Source organism: Perognathus longimembris, chromosome 5, assembly GCF_023159225.1.
Source record: "Perognathus longimembris pacificus isolate PPM17 chromosome 5, ASM2315922v1, whole genome shotgun sequence".
Classification (NCBI taxonomy): Eukaryota; Metazoa; Chordata; class Mammalia; order Rodentia; family Heteromyidae; genus Perognathus; species Perognathus longimembris.
Genome location: NC_063165.1, coordinates 5491685 through 5514428, shown reverse-complemented (window position 1 = coordinate 5514428; position 22744 = coordinate 5491685). Strand labels below are relative to the sequence as shown.

Here is a 22744-nt window from a genome sequence, read left to right as displayed (position 1 = left end):
ATATGATCCAGAAAGTTTCAATATTCACTATTCAGCTCTCTATAAAAAGTTTTCTGACCTCTAGTATAGCACGTCATGAAATACACAGCAGCTTAAAAACCAGGACCGATACAAACCACATCCAAGATATTTAAAACTGAAAATGTTTATTTAAACTCGGCCCCTATTCCAAGGGAGAAGCCATTCACTTGGTTTTCTTGAGCTACCTGATGAGGAACTGATTGTAGCTCTGGGGAGGAAGGAGCACCAAAGGAAACAAGAAGGGCTCTGGGTAGCAGACTCTTGGGAATCCTCTGTGGTTTACACCTGTAATTCCAGCTACTTGGGAGGCTGAGATCTGAGGATCATGGTTGGAACCCAGACTGGACAGAAAAGTCTGTGAGCCTCTTTTCTCCAATTAATCACGGAAAAAGCCAGAAGAGGAGCTGTGGCTCAAATGGTAGGGCTCTAGCCTTGAACAAAAAGCTCAGGCACAGTGCCTAGGCCCAGAGTTCAAACCCTAAGACCAGCAAAAAAAAAAAAAGGTGAGTGTCTGTAGGAAAATCACAATGAGAAAGCATTGGGTATGTAACTGTCTTACAGAAACCACTCAACAACAAATGATTCTATATAAATCAGTTTAATCCAATTCTAGTTTTTAAAAACACAGGCCACACCCACCATAGGAGGTGATCAAATGCTTCTCAGTGAAGTCAGGAAAAGGTGGATTGTAATCGGTTCAGGGTTTCAGCGGAAGCCTGGAGAATCTTCAGTTCTTCCATCCACAGTGTTTCCACCAAAGTGAGCTGGGTGACCAAAGGCAATTTTTCTGTCTTCAACTGAGAAACCTAGAAGGTATTTTTGCCTTACTTCTTATTGTAGTAAAAAATAAATCTATAGTACAACTTACCATGGCCCATTAACAACAGATAATTATCAGAGGATAGCTAAACAACACTATATAAAAGAACAAGTATTAAGCGAGTCCATGCACATCACAGGGCCTATAGTTAATCATAATTCAGACAGTATATATGAATGCTGCTAAGAAAGCAGATCTGAAAGGTTCTCCTCACCAAAGAAGGGCAAGGTAACACACATGATAGCTACTTCGCAACATACAAGTATGTATGTATGTGTGCACATATATGCATACATGTGTCTCAAACATTGAGTCATACAATATAAATTGTATACAATAAATGTTCAATTTTTACATGTCCATTAAAAAGAAAAAACATGTAAAGGTATAGGTATTTTAACAGTTAATGATAAAATAAAAATTACTATGGAAGATATGTGACAGTAATCTTGTAAAAAAGCATTACCTCCAATACCAAATACAAAATAAGTGATTCATAATCAAAGCCTTTTTAAGAAAAAGATGTACTAGTCTAGAAACATACCTTTAGAAGCATAGCGTTAGTCTCTTCTATGGAATAACAGCATATTTTCTGGGCCACTTCCAAACTTTTCCTCTCATTCATATATGAAATTTTTTCTCCAAGAAGTACTTGTTTCCAGCACATACTAGAACCAAAATGTCATATGAAATCAAATCATTTCAGCAGACTCTGAAAGGATAAAGACTTTGACACTGTAACACAACGCACAAAGTCTTCTATTAGTCCAAAATCATAAAGTCATTCCGCATACATACTCTCTAAAACCTCCTGCCACTCGCAGCCCCTGTGTGGAAGTTATCAAAGAATACAGGAAAGAAGGAGCAACCCACAGTAAATACAAGGGAAGTGGCTGCTCTGGCCTAGCCAGGAAAGAACCTTGTCATCATCCCAACCTTCTGTCTAGCGCACAAGTAAGCGAACTCAAACCACCAGCCATGACCACAAAGCAAAAGACAGAAACACAAGGAACTGACCAAATTTGTACAACACAGAGGACACTCAGGAAGGAAGGCAAGCCCACAACCAAAGCCAGGGGACTCTGGACCCTGGAGTTTTCCTTCCCTTCAGGTGTCAGTCTTTCCTAATTGATGACAACTGGAATACATTTCACAAACTGTCCTAAATACGGAAGGAGGGGTCGACAGCCAAGCCGTCCTCCACATACAGATCACTGCACTTTGACACCGTCCCCCTTGGGAGGCAGTGGGGCTCTGTGGTCAGGTGGAGCCGACTTTCTGAAGGCACAAGGAGGTCAGTATGTTAGGGTGGGCACCACCAGTGAGCCAAAGCAGAACCCTAAACCAGGACGGACAGAGCCAAATCTAATTCACTTAGGAGCAGTGGTAGCCAGGCAGTGTGAATGGAGAGGCAGATGGAAGAAGGACAGCATACAGGAGGGGAGAAAGGGAAAGGGAAAGGGAATGAGAAGGTAAGGGGAGGTAAGCACAAGGCAGTCAGCCATTCCAATAGCTGACAGACACAACAGGGAACAGACTTAAAAGGCTTCCAGAAAGTGATGGCTGAAACCTCTGTAGGAATAGCTGGGTTCTTGTGAAAGAAAGCAGAAAATCACTACACTCCTGGCACTGGTCTCATCTAGAACCACTTTCTAATTTAATCTTCACAATTTGAACATTGCTATGCACATGCTAGATGCTAAGAAACTGAGAATTAGGGAAAGTGAGATTAAATGACACAGCCAGTGGGGAGCAGGCAGGAGATTTGGCATGCAGACACCTATCAGGCAGTATTCCAACTACTCACACATTTAGAGGTGACTCCAGAAAGAAAGGAGGCCTAGGGATGACCTCTGGAAAACACAAGTTGCTGTACTTAGCTTCAGGCTCAAGTGCCTCAAGAGGACCACACCTTGTTCCGACTGTACCCTAACATGGTTCCACACAAGACAAAATGAGATCTAAGAGGATGAACAGGGAAGACAGGACAAAGGAAAGTGACAGGAGGAAGGAGACCATAGCCAGGAAAGGGTTGTGATAAGTCACAGGCCTTAACTGGCCGCACACTGTGGGTAGTCAGCAACGGTGCTTGAGTTTTCCAGTGAGCAATAAAAAGTCTACGTGTGAGGTGCAGCATCGGCCATGTCTGTGAGATCAAAAACACCATCTGCTGACCATCTACAGTTGAACCTTGAACAACCCAGGGGCTGGGGCACTGACAGCCTTCACAAATACAACTTTTGACTCCCCAAAACCTCAGTGAGCACCAAGCTCCTACCAACTTGAAGCCATGGTGCGCACATTTTAATGCGTTTCACAACTGACTGGAGATGGTCGCTAGGAGGAAATCATGAGCCTCGCCTGGAGATGTAAGTGATGTAAGTGCCACCTCAATTCGATACAGTAGCTACAGTGGTGGCTGGAAGCTATTACAGCCCTGCTGCTAGTTAACACTTCTATGTTACATTTGTTTCCATTTCTGCTGACTGTGAATGAGTCACCACCCACAATCTGTAAGGGTACACAGTAACTTCTGATGAATTCAAGGCTTTTATAATAAATGTACATATTTATATGGTAGTGAGTGGCAGGATATTATTCTATGGACTCACTTAAGTTTCTCAATGGTTTTTAGGTTTTGGCTTGCTTGCAGGGTTTTTCCACTGGAGCAGTTTTTGTTTTTTTTTAAACCCATGTGGACCTATAAAACTCAAACCCATGTTGTCCAAGGGTCAGCTGTATTTCAGGTGTTGGGACCAGGGAGATTTTACATCCCACATCCCTACAGGAAAAGAAGCAAACATCATACACAGCGCCACACATCACTGAGTGAGCAGCCACTACTCACCGGCACCTGCTCAGGGATGTTTCTAAGTGTTTAGAAATCACTTAGACACGGGCTGGGAATGTGGCTTAGTGGTAGAGTGCTTGCCTTGCATGCATGAAGCCCTGGGTTGGATTCCTCAGTACCACATAGACAGAATAAAGCCAGAAGTGGTGCTATGGCTCAAGTAGTAGAGTGCTAGCCTTGAGCAAAAAGACAGGGACAGTGATCAAGCCCTGAGTTCAAGCCCCAGGACTAGCAAAAAAAAAAAAAAAGAGCATCAAGTTACCAAAGGGCAATATCTGAGTAGTGATTGAAAAATTTACAGAATTGTCACCCAATTATGATCCTAAAGACAAAATTCCAAGAGAGGTTAAGAGTTAGATGTATGTTCTTGGTTCATTGTGTATTGTATATATATATATATATATGTCTACCTGACCTAGGGAAGGGAAAGAAAAACAGGGTGTAAGATATCACAAGAAATGTACACCCTGCCCTACTATGTAACTACCCTTTTTGCACAACACCTTGTCAAAAAAAATTTGTTTAATTAATAAATAAATTACAAAAAAAAAAGAGATGTAAGGCACACACCAAGTTACGTCTTGATCACAGCTACAGCTGTAACGAACACATGTGAGACTTACAATTGTTCAGCTTCCAGGCATAACAACTTAAGAGCTGTGAGTAATCTCCAAGATGGTCCGTCCCATCCAAACGTCAAATTTCTAAAGTCCAAAAAACCAACAGTGGTAAATCTTTCATTTTCCCCTATTTCGTCATGCCATTACAAATGCCTAAAAAGCAAAACATGTTTTAATACGTGGGGGCACAAACTATTGTTACCTACTGTGTTTGTCAAAAAAGGAAGAGAGGTCAGTCACCAATGGCTCATGCCTGTAATTCTAGATCCAAAGGATTTGGGTGGTTCGAAGCTAGCCTAGGCAGAAAAGGTCTATGAGACTCCATCTCTAAAACAACTGGTAAAAAGCATGGCTAGAGGCACTAAGCAAGCACGCGAGCTGAACAAGCTCGAGACCTCGAGTTTAAATTCCAGTATTACCCCCAAAAAGAAGGGAAGGGAAATAAATATGCAAATACTTAAAGATAAAGACAGTAACACAAGTCTCTTCTCATATTTTCTTACTAAAGTAAAACACTGTTCTTGGGGCTGGGGATATAGCCTAGTGGCAAGAGTGCTTGCCTCGGATACACGAGGCCCTAGGTTCAATTCCCCAGCACCACATATACAGAAAACAGCCAGAAGCGGCGCTGTGGCTCAAGTGGCAGAGTGCTAGCCTTGAGCGGGAAGAAGCCAGGGACAGTGCTCAGGCCCTGAGTCCAAGGCCCAGGACTGGCCAAAAAAAAAAAAAAAAAACACTGTTCTTAATCAATTTTGGTGCAAGGTTAACACTGGTTGAAAGGGCTACGAGAAGAGAATATGCAGCACGATTTACCGTGATATAAATGAGGAAACATTTAGTATGTCCTGGGGAATTAAACAAATGGCAGCCACCACTACCAGATTTTCTTTACTCTACTGCTAGATTATAGAAAACCTGATTTTATTCAGAAAACAGGAAAAGGAACACCCCGAGCCCTGTCTATCCCATGTGGTTGGAACCCTTAAGCCACTGACCTACCCAAGACCCTGTCCCATGATGCCGGGTGACAGGCTCTCCTACGGGCCAGCCTCGCCTACATGCTCCGGTGCCACCCCTCCCCCCAACCTAGAGACAAACCCACCCTAGGTTACTTCAGTGCATACAGAAATGTGTTTGAGCACAATGATTTCGTATTTTAAGTTTGCATCATATTCCTAAATAAGCACTGTTAAGTGTCTTACTCTTCCTGTGTTTCTGCAACACTGAGTGCTTAATTCAGTGCTAATTTTGGTTCCTGTGCTTAATTGATACCTACCTGCCAGCTAATCGTGAGGAGTGTCTCCAACATATGGAAAAACCCTCAACTGTACCATGAAAATTTCCAGAAGGAACTATCTATTTATTTTATTGGGGGGGAAGGGGGGAAGGCAGCACTGGGGATTGAACCCAGGGCCTTCCTCAGTTTAGTACTCTATCACTGGAGCCACACACCTAGTCCTTTTGTTTGTCCGACTAGCTTCTTCCCAGGTTGGCCTTGAATTTCTAATCCTTCTACCTCCTGAGCAGCTGGGATTATAGACTACAGAAGAGCTGTACCACCACCCCTGGCCTCTGTAGAATAATTTCAAGAGAGAAAGAGAAATACTTACTCTATAAAGCCATGATCCTCTAAAAGGGAAAGCTTTTTGTTCATCTGCTTATCTGTTTGTGGAAGATATTTGACAAGTATTTCTGTGTTATAAAAAAAAAAAAGGAATACAAACGCAAACAGATTTAGGATATAATTCAGACACAGGTACATCTTCCCTTCCCTTCTGGATCAAAGTACTGTCACTCTCATTAGCAATCAACACATGTGAAATAGTTTATCCTAATTCACATAAAAGAAATCTCATCAAGTCCAATTACCTAAGATCATTAGTCATCCCTGAAAAGCTGTAAGAATTCCAAGGCTATCAGACCAAACATTCCAGCTCAAATCATGCTCCCTCAAAGTCATCCAGGAAGCAAAACTCAATATTTACAACTTTAGAACACTATTGCAAAGCTATAACCCACAAAGCAAAAATTTAAAAAAAAAAAAAAACAGGCTCTGTAAAATGAAAGAGGAAAGGTTCATAATATTGAGTTTTATCAATCAGCCAGAATTCAAAACAGTCAGACATTAATCATTGCAATCACAAAACAATAAAAATGAATATGCAAAAAAGACAAAGCTAGACTAATAGATTTTTTCTTTTCTCTCTCATCCTCCCTCCTTTCTTTTCTTCCCTCCCTTCCCCCTCCCTTCCTTCCTTCTTTTGACACTGATCTAATGCTAGACAACTGCTCTAAAACTGAGCTAACTTCTAGCACCTACTCCATTTTTCAAATGTACAAATAACTAAAATGTAATTTTTGTTCAAACTAATTTATTTGACATCTTTTATTTGAGAACCATCAACAGTATCAGGATTGTGAAGTATGAAGCCTATTTCAAAACTAGTTTTCTAACACACTCTATAATTCCAAGATTTTGCCTTTCTGTGTTCATCCCGAGAAATATGATAATTATTCTCCCCACAGGAAGGGAAAGTATCACCTTGGCCAGGTCCAACACTCACCTGAGCTGACACATATTCCTCAAATTAAACTGTGGGGAAATCCCTACAGATTTCTTCCTGTCTAATAAAACTGCCTCTTTGGTGCTTCATGAGGGGGAAAAAACATCCATTTTCCCTGTACTATTATTAGAACTTGCATATCATAAATTTTAATAGCTACATTGTTACTTTATAGGAGCAAGATCAACAATGAGGGGCTGGGAATATAGCCTAGTGGCAAGAGTGCTTGCCTCGTAAACATGAAGCCCTGGGTTCGATTCCCCAGCACCACATATATAAAAAATGGCCAGAAGTGGCGCTGCGGCTCAAGTGGCAGAGGGCTAGCCTTGAGCAAAAAGAAGCCTGAGACAGTACTCAGGCCCTGAGTCCAAGGCCCAGGACTGGCAAAAACAAAACAAAACAAAACAAAAAACAACAACAACAAAAAAGATCAACGATGATCATGAGATCACACATGAATAAAATCAACATTTCATCATGGCCTTAAGTTCTAAAACTGAAGTTCACATGGTAGGCTTGTACCTAGGATTTGTAGAAGTGCTATTAAGTTTTTATTCCCTGCTCCGCACTCCTCTTTTATTATCAGTGATGGCAACAAGCATCTCACTGTGTTTCCTTTGCCTTTCACTGTAGCAGTGTTCCTCCACCTGTTGGTCCTCCCTAGTGACGTTCTTTCGGAGTCTTCCCATCTTCCTCATCAATCAGAGCTTTGCTATCTTTACCTCAACAGTGACTTTACACAATCAGTAAGAAAGCTCAGGGATAGCACTCAGGCCCTGAGTTCAAGTCCCAAGACCAGCACAAAAACTAAATAACCCAGAAAATAGTCACATCTCAGGGCTGGGGATCTGGCTCAGTGGAAAAGTGCTTGGCTGGCAAGCACAAGGTCCCGAGTTTGGTCCCCAGCTCTGGGAAAAAAAAAAAAAAAAAAAAAACTACAGAAAATAGTCACATAATGGGAAAAACATCCTATCATCTTAATGAAAATAAAGTTAACTCCAACCTCTTGAGACATAAACACAGGCATGAGGATTGTGGGTGGAAACAAAGCCATACTCCAGGAACAGCCTCTGATTATCATGAGGACCATAGCAGATGAACACCTCCTCGTGTTTCCGGTAATGGGAAGCCGCTCTAATTTCATAAGAGCCTGTTTCCTCATTAAAGGCTGCTTTTACCTGTAGTGAACAATCACAGGGGTTTTTCTTTACAGCATACAACTACAGGCTGATTAGGTCACTGCAATGACGTAAGTGAGGTGCACTGTCAAGCTCACATCCACTTCTGCACTCCCGCCCCCCCCAACCTGGGTGAGGGGAGGAGCCCGTGCCCCAGTACTGGGGACGGGTCACTGGACAACTGAGATCAAGCACTTGGTTTGTACCAACCTAGGGAAGAGCACAGACAGTGACACCGGACATTAGCTGCCATGAACCACAGTAAATAGTGAGACTACCCCAGTCCTGTAGCATCTGTCACGAGTGTTGTTTTTCAATAATCCCTTAACACAATAAAAACCGTTCCTAGCTCAGGACCCTCCAGTCACAGGCCCACTGTTTGTCCATTGCGATCTTCCTATAGTACTATATAAAACCACTGGTTTTTTTCAACATAAATGCACAAAAACCCCAATAAAAACAGGCTACCGCATTCTGGCTGGGTCCGATCACAGCATCGTACAGAGCTGCGCACCCTGACATTCACCAGCATCAACCACAGAAACACCCGATTGGCCTCAGGCTCTGTGCTTCAGACTCTTGAAAATGCACCTGTCTATAAAAAGTAGCGACCATCAGGACACGGGCTATCCTTGGCCTGAGAAGGCAGAACAGCTTCTCCCTGAGCTCTCCGCGCTGTCGCCTGGACTAGAGGGTGACACGGATCTTCTCGTGGTGGCAGGTTACGTGAGGGGCCGGCACAAGCGCCCATCCCATCCCACTGTGCCCTGAGTGGGTTACAGGTCAGTGGACAGACTGACTCCTCTGCCCTCCAAGTCAGGCCTGCACCCCACCCAGCATTTCCTGAAAAGACATTCTTCTACTCCAGATGTGTCACGTGTGTTACATTAAAAAAAGAAAAAAAGGTTGGGAGGGGCTGGGGATGTGGCCTAGTGGCAAGAGTGCTTGTCTCGTATACACGAGGCCCTGGGTTCGATTCCCCAGCACCACATATACAGAAAACGGCCAGAAGTGGCGCTGTGGCTCAAGTGGCAGAGTGCTAGCCTTGAGCAGGAAGAAGCCAGGGACAGTGCTCAGGCCCTGAGTCCAAGGCCCAGGACTGGCCAAAGGGCACTGCCCTCCATATTAGAGTTCCAAAGAACAAGGCAACATCCCCACCTCGAAGACTTCAGAAGTCAGTGGGGAAGGCACATGTCAATCACTGATCAGAACAAGGACAAACGCGGCCAGGTGGGGCACGAAAGCATGTGAAACCTCACTGTAGTCTGGGTGGAACAAAAGGAAGACTCTGTTGGATGGGTTGCTGCTAAAGGCAGCCCAGCACTCCACGGGCCTGGAGAGAGGCAGGCACAGAGACACAGGGTGAAGTAAAAGTATACTGGGAATGACAGTGAGGTCAGGAAGAAACAGCAGAGCAGCCGGAAGCAGATGGGCCTCCCCTGGCTACAGTTTCACTCTCCAAGTCCCAGGCCGTACGTGTGGAATTCTCCTGTGGAAATAAGGGCATCCGTCCCCACGCTGGCTTCTCACCTGGACATGCGGGCTGTGATTCAGCAGGTCCAGGTATGGAGCCAGCGCACACGTGTCCGGCTCAGCGGAAAGGCACTTCTGCGGCCTGGGCCTCAGGTACACGGCTCTGGTGTTGACAGTGCACCAGGCCCACAGGAGGGCGCTGTAGCTGAAGACGCTGTCAGTGGCCTCCACAAAGAGAGGCTGCAGAGAACAGAAAAAGTCTCTGGAGGAAGCAAAGAACTCCTGCACGTGGGCTCTCTGCTCTACGGCCTTTGCTTTCAAAGGTTGAGGAAGAAGGTCCACCACTTCCGGCTCCAAGCACACAGGGCAGGTGTACGACTTGGGTAAAATCTCTAGGTAGGGTTTCCATGGAGACCGGTCCCCAGCACGCTTTTCTGAAACCAAAAAGGTGCACAGGGCCAGCAGAGGAGATGGAGGAGGCTTCCACCTTGTAAAGTTAAAAGACAGACTGAAGGAGTAACTTTGGTTCAAAATGCAGGAAGAGCCCAACGGTCTGTTCTGCTGCCAGAGAGACTGCTCAAACTACCCACTACGTTTACCTGCTGCACACAAGCAAGTTGCTTCTTTCCCACACTCTGGAGCACGTGCCGACAGAGGTGCTCCCAACCAGCCACAGTTGGGTGTTAGGAAAGCTGACTGATGGAGGCAACTCCCATGGGGGTTTATAAGGGTCCCTTTTCCTCCAACCCGTTTGAAGGTTTTTGCTGTCAGCCCATTCATTTCGCTTTGTAAGGATGTAACATACAGCGGGGAAAAACTGGTGAGAAAAACTTTGACCTGCACCTCCTCATAACAGGGTGACCACTGGGTTCATATAACTGTTTAGGCTTAATTTATAATTAGATAATATTTAAGACTCAATTCCTCAGAAAGAGAAGCCACATTCTATGAGCGTGTTTGTAGCTGCTGGCTACCACGCTAGATCCAAAACATCTTTCACATCACTGAAATTTCCACCAGAGAGTACTGACTTGGTCTGGAAATTGCCTGTGCCCATTATATATTTGTTGCAAGTCCCAAGCTCTTATTATACTACAAATTGTACAGTTTTATCTTTAATATTTATTACTATATGATCCCATACATCCTAAATCTACTTAGAAAAAGTCATTAATTTTTCAAAGTCCAAACTTCTCTATTCTAACACATTCTACTCAAAATTTCAAAATGATTCAGAAAATAGAATCCTGAGTGCACCCTTACCTCCACTCAGGCATTTAAAGATACCAGGGGGTGAGGGGAGAGGACTAGAAAGCTCACATTGGGTTAAGAAACAGCCCAGTCTTTCAATCCTCAGAATTTTGGAATTGCATCTGCTGAAGATCTCACACACACTCTATCCTCAAACACAACACAACACAAGCCCAAAACTGGTTCTCAATACATATATCACCAGCTCTTTACACTTAAATAAAACTAGCTCCTTCATAATGACTCCACAACTGAATTGTGCCAAGTCCAACAGGTTAAGCCTACAAGCGAGCGGACTATGTCTACCAAGACCTACTATGATGGAGTGCAAGTAATAGCTTGTATTATCTAGTGAAGGCTAGTGGGTAATAGCTTTTATTAACAAATGAAGGCTGGGCTGGGAATATGGCCTAGTGGCAAGAGTGCTTGCCTCCTACACATGAAGCTCTCGGTTCGATTCCCCAGCACCACATATATGGAAAACGGCCAGAAAGGGCGCTGTGGCTCAGGTGGCAGAGTGCTAGCCTTGAGCGGGAAGAAGCCAGGGACTGAGCCCAAGGCCCAGGACTGGCCAAAAAAAAAAAAAAAAACAAGTGAAGGCTAGTGTCTGATAGCTTGTACAAACAAGACTCTCACCTGTGATTTATACACACTCTCCATTACATCTCCATTTTCACATTCACATCTGAAGAGCCTATTACAAACCTTGAAAAGGCAGTTGACAATTAATCAAAAATAAACTTCCGTGCTGGGAATGTGGCTTAGTGGTAGAGTGCTTGCCTAGCATGCATGAAGCCCTGGGTTCGATTCTTCGGCACCACATAAACAGAAAAAGCCCGAAGTAACGTTGTGCCTCAAGTGGCAGAATGCTAGCCTTGAGCAAAAGCAGCTCAGGGACAGTGCCCAGGTCTTGAGTTCAAGCCCCAGGACCGGCCAAAAAATAAATAAACTGCCTAGAACAAAATAAGCCTTCTGAATCATTCCAGACACTTCTTAGCTAGACTCAGGGCTTGGTCTTTATCAGCTGTGTCCCATTTAACGCTTGCTAATGACAGAGGCACTGGCACCAGGAGCATATGGTGTGGTTACTTACTTGGCAATGTATGGCCCTAAATAGCTTCGAATCACCGTGTCCGTGGTGAGCAGGCAGCTCTTCGGCAAGGAAATAATCATCTGTCCCTTCTGGCCAAACGAAAGTGAAGTGTAAGACACTGTGCCTTGGGCAGGACCGATGAGAATGTTCTGTAAGAGCCCTGGACCCCACCATCATCTACGAAGAGCCCTCGTAACCCGAGCACTGGCTACCAGTGACCGGATGGCCTGCAGCCCTGCCGCCAATTCCCTGAGGCATGCAGGGCTGCAGCAGCAGCAGCAGGCGCTACAAACCCAGCAGGAAGCAAGGGTTCTGAGTCGGAGGACTGTGTGTACACCTCAACCGTACACCAGAGGGAATGGGGGAACACGGGCACAACCCAAGGCATATCGCATTTCACCTTCTCAGGTGAGGGAATAGCGCTGAGTGGAACTGTCAGAAACCACCCATAAAAATTCTATCCGGTGGAGCTGGGCAGGTGGTATGTACTATAGTGCCGGGGGGGGGGGGGGGGAGAAGATCAGCTGAGCTGAGGATGTCAGCACCAGCTCCATCTAAGAAACAATCTAGCCAGGCGTGGTGGTGCACGCTTATAATCCCAGCACTCACAAAACTGGGGCTGGAAAATCACAAGCCAGCTGGGACTATGTAGTGAGACCCTGTTACAGGAAGGACCAAAAGAAAAACACTCGTGACATGACCAATCCCAGCAGGCTTCAGAAAGCTACCACTGCAAGGATCTAATTCTACCACTTGCAAAAGCATAGCTCTCAGTTTCCCCTACTGGTGTGGAACCACAGGAGGAAAAAAATCAAGATGTAAGGTAACAGACACTAGACACTGATCTATGACAGCAACAGACACCAAATAAGTCACTAAGAAGCAGATGTAAAATCCAGCTTTCATTCTAACCGGCACCTAGTGGCTTAAAAAATCTCAGCCAAACATCGTGTTTTGATTTCTCCATTTCCAAATCTGTAAGTAGAAGGAAAAAGCTTGGTGGATCACAGATTCTTCCAGCTGACATCGTGATTTTCTTCTTAAAATAAAAAAGCCACTTGGTAGAAAACAGACTTCATCTTTCCTGGGATGTAACTCACTATCCCAACTATCCATTCAAGATCTGTACCTTTCTCTACATGTAAAATACATTTCTAGTTCTTAGAAGTTTTGCTAAAGTCACATTTGTAAGTATGTATAAGTACCACAAATGGCAATTATTTCATGATCTAAACAAAACTACCCATAGATATTGCTGTATATAGGAAAAGCATATTTCTGCTTCTCAAGTGCAGGATAAAGTCAATTTTATCTTCCCCCCAAATTAAGAAATTTTGTACACCAGTGCAAGTGCCTTTTACACAAAAACAGCTCCATTGGCCCATTAACAAGATGGCCTAGGGCGTGACTGGAGGATGCGGGCAGAACAGCCTACCTCCCCCTCCCTTACAGCTAGAGCGCCACCTACCTGACCACAGGCTAAAGACACAGTCTGTCCTTCATGCCTTCCCCCTGGCTCCCCGCTGCTGTTTAAGCTCCAAGAGCCTTGGGGAGACCCAGGAACAAACAGAGCTACAAGGTGCTACACCCGTCCTTCAAGGCTTGTCTAAGTAACAGCAAAACAAACTTCTAGGCTGTTTTAACACAGTTTAGCTATTTGTTCATTTTTATGTCCTAGGGCTTGAACTCTGGGCCTAGGCACTGTCCCTGGGCTTTTTGTGCTCTACCACTTGAGTCACAACACTACTTTGGGCTTTCTGGTGGTTAATTAGAGGTGAGAGTCTCACCGAATTTCTAGTCTGGACTGGCTTTGAACTGTGATCCTCAGATCTCAGCGTCCTGTGTAGCTAGGATTACAATCGTGGGCTACCAGCACCTGGCTAGACAACTGGTTTTTATAAGCTGCAAACTTAATCTCCCGTGATACAATCCTAATCAAACACAGCAGTTAGGTACAGAAATGCTAGTGTGTGTGAACTACAATCAAATGACTCAATCTAAACCACAAAAACAAAGCAGCAAATCTATTCTGGGCTTCGAGGATAAAAGTGAAGTTCTCACCTGCAAGGCTATTTTGCTCATCAACCCTCTTCCTGTACCTAGGAAAGCAAAGACAGAAAAATGGGTAAAGCCTACCATACCTGCGAGGTCCTAGAAATCACTTTTGAATGAAACATAAATAAATTTCTGACAGATACAAAGCTGAAGCTGGGTGTCTCTCGGCCTCTTACATAGAACAGACGTAATCCAGAAGTTATTCTGACCATCTGGTGGGTTTTACTTCCTGAAGAGTGAAGCGAGGTTCAGGGCTAAAAGCTAAAGGGTACTGCAAAAGTCCCAATACTATTTCCTCCTGATAAACTGGTAAAGAGTCTAGTATCTACACAGTCTACTGCAAGAGAATCGGTTTACTTTACGGACCATTCTTGAAAACATTAAAGACAAAGCTAAATGTTTTGTCTGTGACTAATAATGTGGTTGCCAATCATAAACAAGGGAAGAGCCTAATAGAAAACGCATCTATGAAGGTTTTTAGAACCACAATGGAATCAAATAGAGCCAGGGGAGGCCGTGAAGGGAGTTACCATGTGTAATTGTTTTATAATAGGAAGGACACAAACATTCTACACACACATCTCAGCACAGATGCCACACTTGTTGCTGATCCTGCTAGTGTGGTTTGAAACAACCTAGTAACCTTACCCCCCCCCCCTGCTCCCCCAGTTTACCTGAGCAGGCCCACAGTTCACTATGGCCCAACTACTCAGAACTACAAGGCTCTCCAATTACCAATTAACTCTGTTTTGGAGAGCAACTTTCTGTTAGTTGGGCTGACACTTCAAATCAACCATTTTAGCCCGCAGATCACCATGTGTGACTGACTCACAGGGAATAACTTGATGCCCGTCATCTCTGTTGGTCAGTGGCACACGGGAGAAAGCACTTACCTTAGGAGATGTAAGAGGGAGTTCTTTGCTCCAGGTTAAACTATCCAATACATACCTGAATAAGAGGTACCCCAGCACTAGAAGAATTATCCAGTGGTATGTGCCCTAAGGTCTGGGTAAAGTAAAATGTCCACAGCCTGGCCTATGACAGAGAACTGTTGGGCTCCGATGGACAACCACTCTGTGTTACAGTGGACCCAGTCTTCTTGAAGAGCACTTGGGTCCACGCAGTGGTCACCTTCAACCCAACCACGGGTAAGGCGGGGGGGGGGGGGGAGGGAGGGGGTGCTTATTTACAGGCACACACCAGGAACAGGCTGTCAAGCTTCTGTGACATATTTCAGAACTAAATGTCAACCTAACCTCCACCTGACTTCTTCAGTTCCCAGAGAGAGTGTTAACCTACCTCACCTCAGGGAACTATGGGCGCCAATGGCTCTATGATTAACTGGCCAACCACAGAGCTCCTCCTCCAACCCAGGAGCCACGCGGATGATGACCAGCTGAGGAATGGTGTTTGCTGAAGCCTGTGGCTCCCAGAGCCACTGCGCCCAAGAGAATCCCAGCTAGACCATCCATCTACCTTGAAAACCATCCTTACTGGGGCTTGAGACAATCCCACGGACCTGTATGATGTAAAAAATCCCATGAAGCCACCTCAGGGATGTTGCTAAGAACCTTGGTCACCACACTACATGTCTTTCCTCTGAGGACCCAGCGAAGAGGTTTCCTTCAGGGAGGGATTCCAGGAAAACCCATGCTTCTGCTGAGTACACAGTTTACACAGCACTCACTGAAATGCAAATCACTGATCCTAATGAATTGTGTGGGTTCTTTGAAAGACAAGTAAAAATTGTAGCTCACCTATGACAAATGTGTGAGAATCTGTATGTGTCTTCCATGTGTTACTCTTATCTCAGGCTTCTTTGTTTTCTATTCACATTCCCCTTTTTCAAATTTAGTTTTATTTAATCATTTTGTCATTAGCCTCCCACAGGAAACTGGGCAGCAAGATGAAGTACAAATAAATACTGTACACCCCACCCACAGCAATAGATATGCCCCAGAGAGAAGACGGTCCACCGCAACCATCGCCCCTGCATTCCACTGGCTCCCATCTGAGGAAGACCAGGAGAGCTGCATGCCAATCCTTACCTGGAAATCTAGCGGGTATTAAGTTCGTATCTTCAAACTTCCTAGCTTTCAGCCACTTCTTCAGCTCTATAAATTCAGACTTGTAGCTCTCATTCACTAATCCAAAAAGGAAAGAAAAAACAGTGATTAAGATTACTGTCACAGAGCAGGTGCCAGTGGCTCTAACACGAGTTAAGAGTTCCACGTGAGTGGAACTAACACAAGTGCTTCTCAATTTTTTCCATGAAATAGAAATGGAAGGATCACCAACCAAATATATTTTATGAAGCCAGCATTACACGCATCCCAAAACCAGGGAGACACCCAATTTAAAAACAGAACTATACTCCCATCTCTTTAATGAACACAGATATACAAAGCTCCCTAATAACATTACTCGCCAATAGAATTCAACAACTAATCCAAAAGTTATACACTACAAGTAGGTTTTATCTCAGAGATGCAAGGCTGGTTTAATATATGTAAATCAATAAATGTAATACAACACATTAACAGAGCCAAAGACAAGAATCACATGATCATGTCAATAGATGCAGAAAAACCCTCTGACAAAATCCAACATCTGATCCAAGCATTGGTGGCTCAGACCTATAATCCTAGCTACTCAGAGGGCTGAGATCTGAAGATCACAGATCAAAGCCAGCACAGGCAGGAAAGTCCAAAAGACTCTTATCTCCAAGTAAGCACCAGAAAACCAGAAGTGGAACTGTGGTTCACATAGTAGAGTGCTAGCCTTGGACAAAAAATCTCAGGGACAGCACCAAGACGCTGAGTTCAACTCCCATGAAGGACCAAAAAAAAATAAAATAAAATTCAATATCCATTCAAGTTAAAAGTTCTGAAGAAAGTAGGAATAGAAGGAAACATACCTCAACATAATAATGGCTATATATAACAGACCAACACTCTACTAAATGGTGAAAAACTAAAATCATTTCCTCTAAAATCAGGAACAAGGCAAGGATGTCCATTCTCCATTCCTTTTCAATATAATTCTGGAACACCTAGCCAGAACAGTAAGGTAAGAGAAAGACATGAAAGGGATACACATAGGGAAAGAAATCAAACTGTCCTTACTTGCAGATGACATGATTTTATATCTAAAAGACCCAAGCCCCTAGAGCAGATCAACAACTTTGGCAAAGTAGTAGGATACAAAAATCAATAGTCTTTCTGTATACCAATGTAAAAGCAGAGAAGGAAATAAAAAAAAAAAACTTCCATTTGCAATAACTCAAAAGAAGTAAACTATTTAGGAATAAACCTAACCAAAGAAGCAAAAGCCCTCTATAGTTTTCACTATAATCTGAAAGGAAATCTGAAGAAAGAAAGACATCAGGAAATGGAAAGACCTCCCATGTTCATGGATAGGTGAAATAATGTGAAATGTCCATACCACCAAAGATGATCTACATATTGAAGGCAATCCCCAACAAAATCTCAATGACATAGTATAAAGCAGAAAAAAAATTTTCTTCAATAATTGGTGTTGGGAAAACTAGACATCCATGTGTAGAAAACTAAAAGTGGATCCCTGTTTATTACTATGCATTAATATCAACTCAAAAGCAGATTAAAAACCTCAATGTCAGACCTGAAACTATGAAATGACTACAAGATGCACCTCCAGGCTGGGAATGTGGCCTAGTGGCAAGAATGCTTGCCTCCTATACATGAAGGCCTGGGTTCAATTCCTCAGCACCACATATACAGAAAATGGCCAGAAGTGGCGCTGTGGCTCAAGTGGCAGAGTGTTAGCCTTGAGCAAAAAGAAGCCAGGGACAGTGCTCAGGCCCTGAGTGCAAGGCCCAGGACTGGCCAAAAAAAAAAAAAAAAATGTAGTACAGCTGGGCACCAGTGGCTCATGCCTGTAATCTAGCTACTCAGGAGGCTGAGATCTGAGGATCGAGATTAAAAGCCAGCCTAGGCAGGAAAGTCCCTGAGACTCTTATCTCCAATTAACCACCAGAAAACCAGAAGTGGTGCTGTGGCTCAAGTGGTAAAGTGATAGCCTTGAGCTGAAGAGCTCAGGGACAGAGCCCAAGGCCCAGAGTTCAAGCCACAGGAGCAACAAACAAACAATTTTTTTTAAAAACTGTGGTACATATACACAGTAGAATTTTACACAGCCATTAGAAAGAATAATCTTGTCATTTGCAGGGAAATGGAAGGCCCTAGAACAATTCATGTTAAATGAGTTAAGTCAAGCTCAGAGAGACAAAAGGTTCATGTTTTCTCTCATATGCAGAATCTAGATCTAAAATACATCAAGGTATGATAAATTATACAAGACTTTAGGCATGCACACACAAACAGACTAAAGGAGAATACCGTTAGGGAAGAATCCAAAGCCATAACACTGCTAAACACTTAAAATACTATTTGTTGAAGTGAATTTCAGAAAATAGAATGTGGATTTTTTTTTTTTTTTTTTGGTCTTGAGGCTTGGGCACTGTCCCTGAGCTCTTTTGTTCAAGGCCAGTGCTCTATCACCTTGAACTGTGATCTGCAGATCTTACCATACTGTGTAGCTAGGATTACAGGCATGAGCCACTAGGCTAATAAACCTAGTTTTATTCTCAGGAGACATGACACCTATATAGAAAACCTAATGGGGGTCTACAATAAAGTTACTGAAATAATAAATGAGTCCGTCAATCTTGTAGGATATAAAAATCAATACATAAAAATTATTTTTCTATATACTAGCAATAATCAAAAGTTAAATTCAAAGTGATACCATCTGTAATAGCACCAAAAAGCATGAAATTTTTTAGGAGGCTAATCTAAGAAAACTATTAAAACCTATAAATCAAGAACACAAAATATTACTGACAGGGCTGGGGATATGGCCTAGTGGCAAGAGTGCTTGCCTCGTATACATGAGGCCCTGGGTTCAATTCCCCAGCACCACATATACAGAAAATGGCCAGAAGTGGCACTGTGGCTCAAGTGGCAGAGTGCTAGCCTTGAGCAAAGAGAAGCCAGGGACAGTGCTCAGGCCTTGAGTCCACACCCCAGGATTGGCCAAAAAAAAAATATTACTGACAGCAAGTAAAAACAATGTGTCTATAAACAGATTATATGACTGAATGTTTGCATCCTCCCAGAATTCCCATTTTCACACCTTCAATCTCAATGCCACTGAAGATAGGGCCTTTGGAGATAACAAGTGTTAGAAGAGGTCATCCGGAGATTATTATCTGATGAGGGGGAAAGGAGCTGAGGGTACAGTATATGCTTAGAATGTATGAAGCCATGGGTTCAATTCCCAGCACTTACCCCCAAAAGATGTGTGACAGAGATTCCTTGGCATGTCAACACAGTGGGAAGGCTATAAGCCAAGTTAAAAGCCCATACTCACAAAAGCCAAATCTGCCTGCACCTGAACCTTAAATTTCCTGTCTTTACCACCGTGAGAAATACAATCTTGTATAAGCTGGTGTTTGGTCATGATGGCCCAAGCTAAGACCTAAAGTACAACAGTCTAACCAAGTGAAGTCATATACGGTCAGCCTTAGAACCAACACTGAGAAGCTAATTTAAAGAATACAATGAGAAGACAAGAAATTTACAATAGACAATAGTGATGTAATGCAAAAAACAAAAACTGCACTCTACCTCCTCTCATTTGAGAAGTTCTGAAGAGTTTTCGCCTTCTGATTCTGCTTGTTCTCCCCTTTCCCTTCTGCATATTAAAACTGTGGTTTCTGTGCAGCTGGCTACTGGATCTAAAATGCAAAGTAATAATAATTACTTAACTGTTTTTACAATAATCCAGACTGAGCTTTTGTACCTTTGAGAATACAAACATACGTAGTGGTAAACTTTCTCTACGTGATGTTTGTACACCAAAGCTTTGTATAATCAGAGCTAAATCAGGACCACTGTAATAACAGTGCTAATAACGTGCATCACTCAAAACACCTGATTTCATTTTGAGGTCTTACTGAATGATTAGCAACAAAAATTCTCACAGCTAGTTCCATGAACATCATGATCTTAATCAGCATCTTCTTAAGAACCAAGTGAAGTAAGAGTTCATAGTTTAAACTTGGCTCCAGTAGTTCACAACAGTAATCCATGCTGGGTACTCAGGAAGCTGAGATCCTGAAGACTGAGATTTGAAGCTAATTTGGTAAAGAATAAGTCTACAGAAGTCTGCCCAACCCTATCATCAAACTATCAGGCAGAAAGCTGGAAGTGTAGCTCAAGTCTGAACCACATATTTTTTTTATGTACTGTTTAATAAAATAGACAGTAATAATGAACTCCAATCATCCAAGACGACTTAGAAGAAGAAAAAAAACATAAACTCCTCCTCTGAATGTACTATAAACTAGTTTAGACTCCAGAATTGCTAAGTACAACTAAAAGGGTGTTTACAACAGATGAAATTTAGAGCTGAGAGCAAACCACCCAGAAATGACCCTAAGATCTGAAGTAGCTACTAGTTTCAAGATTTTTTCTTCCATGAAATCCATTAAATACACAAGCACACACAAGCAGGAGTGCAACTACTAGAAATTAATGCAGACATGACTGGAAGACAAAAGCTAAAGTGTAAAAATGTCCATGACAAACTAGTAAAAAAAGAAAAAAAAAGTAAAACTGGAGACCTTCTGGATGTGCTTTTGAACAGTTGACATATGCTTTTGTTGTTACTCTGGGATCCTCCTAAGCTAGATGCCTGCATCTGAGCACGAAAGTGGCAAATGCACATTAACACACGTACGTTGCCTGTTAATGATGTAACCAGTGGGGGGTCTGGGCGGGGTCCGGGCGGTACTGGGGCTGGACCTCGTCCACGCGGGCTGCTTGCTGGGACAAGGCCTCCCTCGGGCCCAGCTGTGTGCTGGTTATTTGGGGGATGGCGTCTCCGGACTGGTCTCAAACGGCCACCCTGGTCCACAGCTCGGCCTCCTGCGTGGCGAGGATTGAAGGCCTGGGCCACCCGCGACCCACCGGAAAGCTCCTTCCTCCCCGGCCTACCGACCCTCGGGCGGGCCTGGTCCCGCCGCCCCGCGGCCCCGCCACGGCCCCGCGCAGCGCGCTAAAGAGCCCGGCCTGGGGCGCCGCCGTCGCGCCGGCTGCTCACGCCGCGGCCCACACGCAGCACCCACGTCCCGGGCCGCAGCCACCGAGCCGGCGGAACCTCGTTCTCTCAGAGACCGGACTCGGAGGGGGCGGAGAAGCTCCAGGACCCAGGAAACCGGAAGCCACGTCCGGGTGTTCTTCCGGTTCGCTTCCGCACTCCCTGTGGGAGGGCTTTCTGTGGGCGGGGCTTCTGTGGGCGGGGCTTCCGCGGGCCCCCAGGCCGGGGCAAAGCCGCCCCGCCGCTCTCTCCGTCCCCACTCGCGTTCAGCTCTTAGCTGAAGCGGGGGAGGGAGGGAGGGAGTGAGCGCCTGCCGCCACCGCCGACCACCTGGAGCCCCAGCAGGGGTTCACTGGCGGACTGCGCCATGCGCGCTCCCCCCCCCCACACCCGCCGCGCCCACCCTAGCGCGCATGCGCAGTAGCCCGGGTCAGTTTCACTCCTCAGTATCTTGCATAAGAAATGACAATATTTCTGTAAAAATCAGAGAAAAGGCGGACGTCTTGAATATTAGGAATAGGGCCAGGTATTGAAGGCAGAACCCCCCACCCCCTTGTAGGGAGAAACTCCAGGCCAGTCATTAGAGGTACATTTCTGAGGAAGAGTAAATTAGGAGATAACTAAAAATAGCAGTGGAACTCAGGAAGAGCCCAGAAACCGGGAATGTGAGGGGGAAAAGGCTTGGGATGTGTTCTGGTCAGTTTCTAGAAATGAATAAAGGGAGAGATCGGGATGCGAACTCCGCCTCCACACAAGTCATAAGTGCTTTCTGTAATGACTAACTGCACTCTGCTACCCCTTTAGCGGGAGCGTGGTCCCGCAGTAGTAAAGACCCCTCGCCCTTTTTCATCTGAGTCGGTGTTGGTATTTACAGGAATCCGGGACACATCAGTTTCCTTCAAGGCAGAATGCTATCATGCTCCCAAGCAGTGGGACAGCATTGAAACGGTTGACAGTATTTAGACCAGCGGCCACTTTTCTTTAAAAGTCTTAGGACCTGTGACAGTTGTCTACTTGCACTTGTTAGGAAAATGGAAGAGGAAGGGAAAGGCCGCTGGGACTGTTTAAGGAGGCACAACAGCGAGGAAGCCAGCCGTGGGCCCGGAGGCTGAGCTGAGGAAGGGGTGGGGGGGCGGGAAACTGAGTCAGGGGTCTAGAGACTGAGGGGACGGGGGAGGGAGGCACTCGAGTTAATTATAAGGGTAATGACTACAGATGCGGGCAGAGAACAGGCTAAGTACTAACTCATCCAAGGGTTCAAGATTTTTTTTTTGGCCAGTCCTGGGGCTTGGACTCAGGGCCTGAGCACTGTCTTTTGCTCTAGGCTAGCACTCTGCCACTTGAGCCACAGCGCCACTTCTGGCCGTTTTCTGTATATGTGGTGCTGGGGAATCGAACCCAGGGCTTCACGTATACGAGGCAAGCGGTCTTGCCACTAGGCCATATCCCCAGCCCCCAGGGGTTCAAGATTTTAAGTGTTCAAACAGCTCTACATCGACCTTGCCTGGATGGTTAGACCTTCACAGGGGCCAGTTCGGTCTTCCAAACCCTTCACCCAACCCTTCCCGGGCTTCACAGCTCGGCCCCCAGAGCCTGGCGGTCGAGGAAGTGGAATTGACAGCCAGGCTCGGGAAGGGTTGGTTGGTCCGGCCTGTGTCAAGCACATCCACGCACA

At 44.7% G+C, this 22744-nt stretch overlaps 1 protein-coding gene across 1 annotated transcript; it reads right to left on the bottom strand.

The window, feature by feature from the left end:
- Positions 1-603: 603 nt before the first annotated feature.
- Setd4 (SET domain containing 4) lies at positions 604-20989 on the bottom strand. Its single transcript, XM_048346251.1, has 11 exons — positions 20971-20989; positions 19596-19705; positions 15975-16070; positions 13933-13970; positions 11872-11960; positions 9585-10014; positions 7880-8054; positions 5923-6004; positions 4316-4396; positions 1386-1509; positions 604-827 (listed from the first exon to the last, which is right to left on the bottom strand). Exons 2-11 carry the CDS (start codon positions 19666-19668, stop codon positions 693-695), a joined length of 1323 nt encoding a protein of 440 aa, XP_048202208.1. The 5' UTR covers positions 19669-19705; positions 20971-20989; the 3' UTR covers positions 604-692.
- Between the last annotated feature and the right edge of the window lie 1755 nt (positions 20990-22744).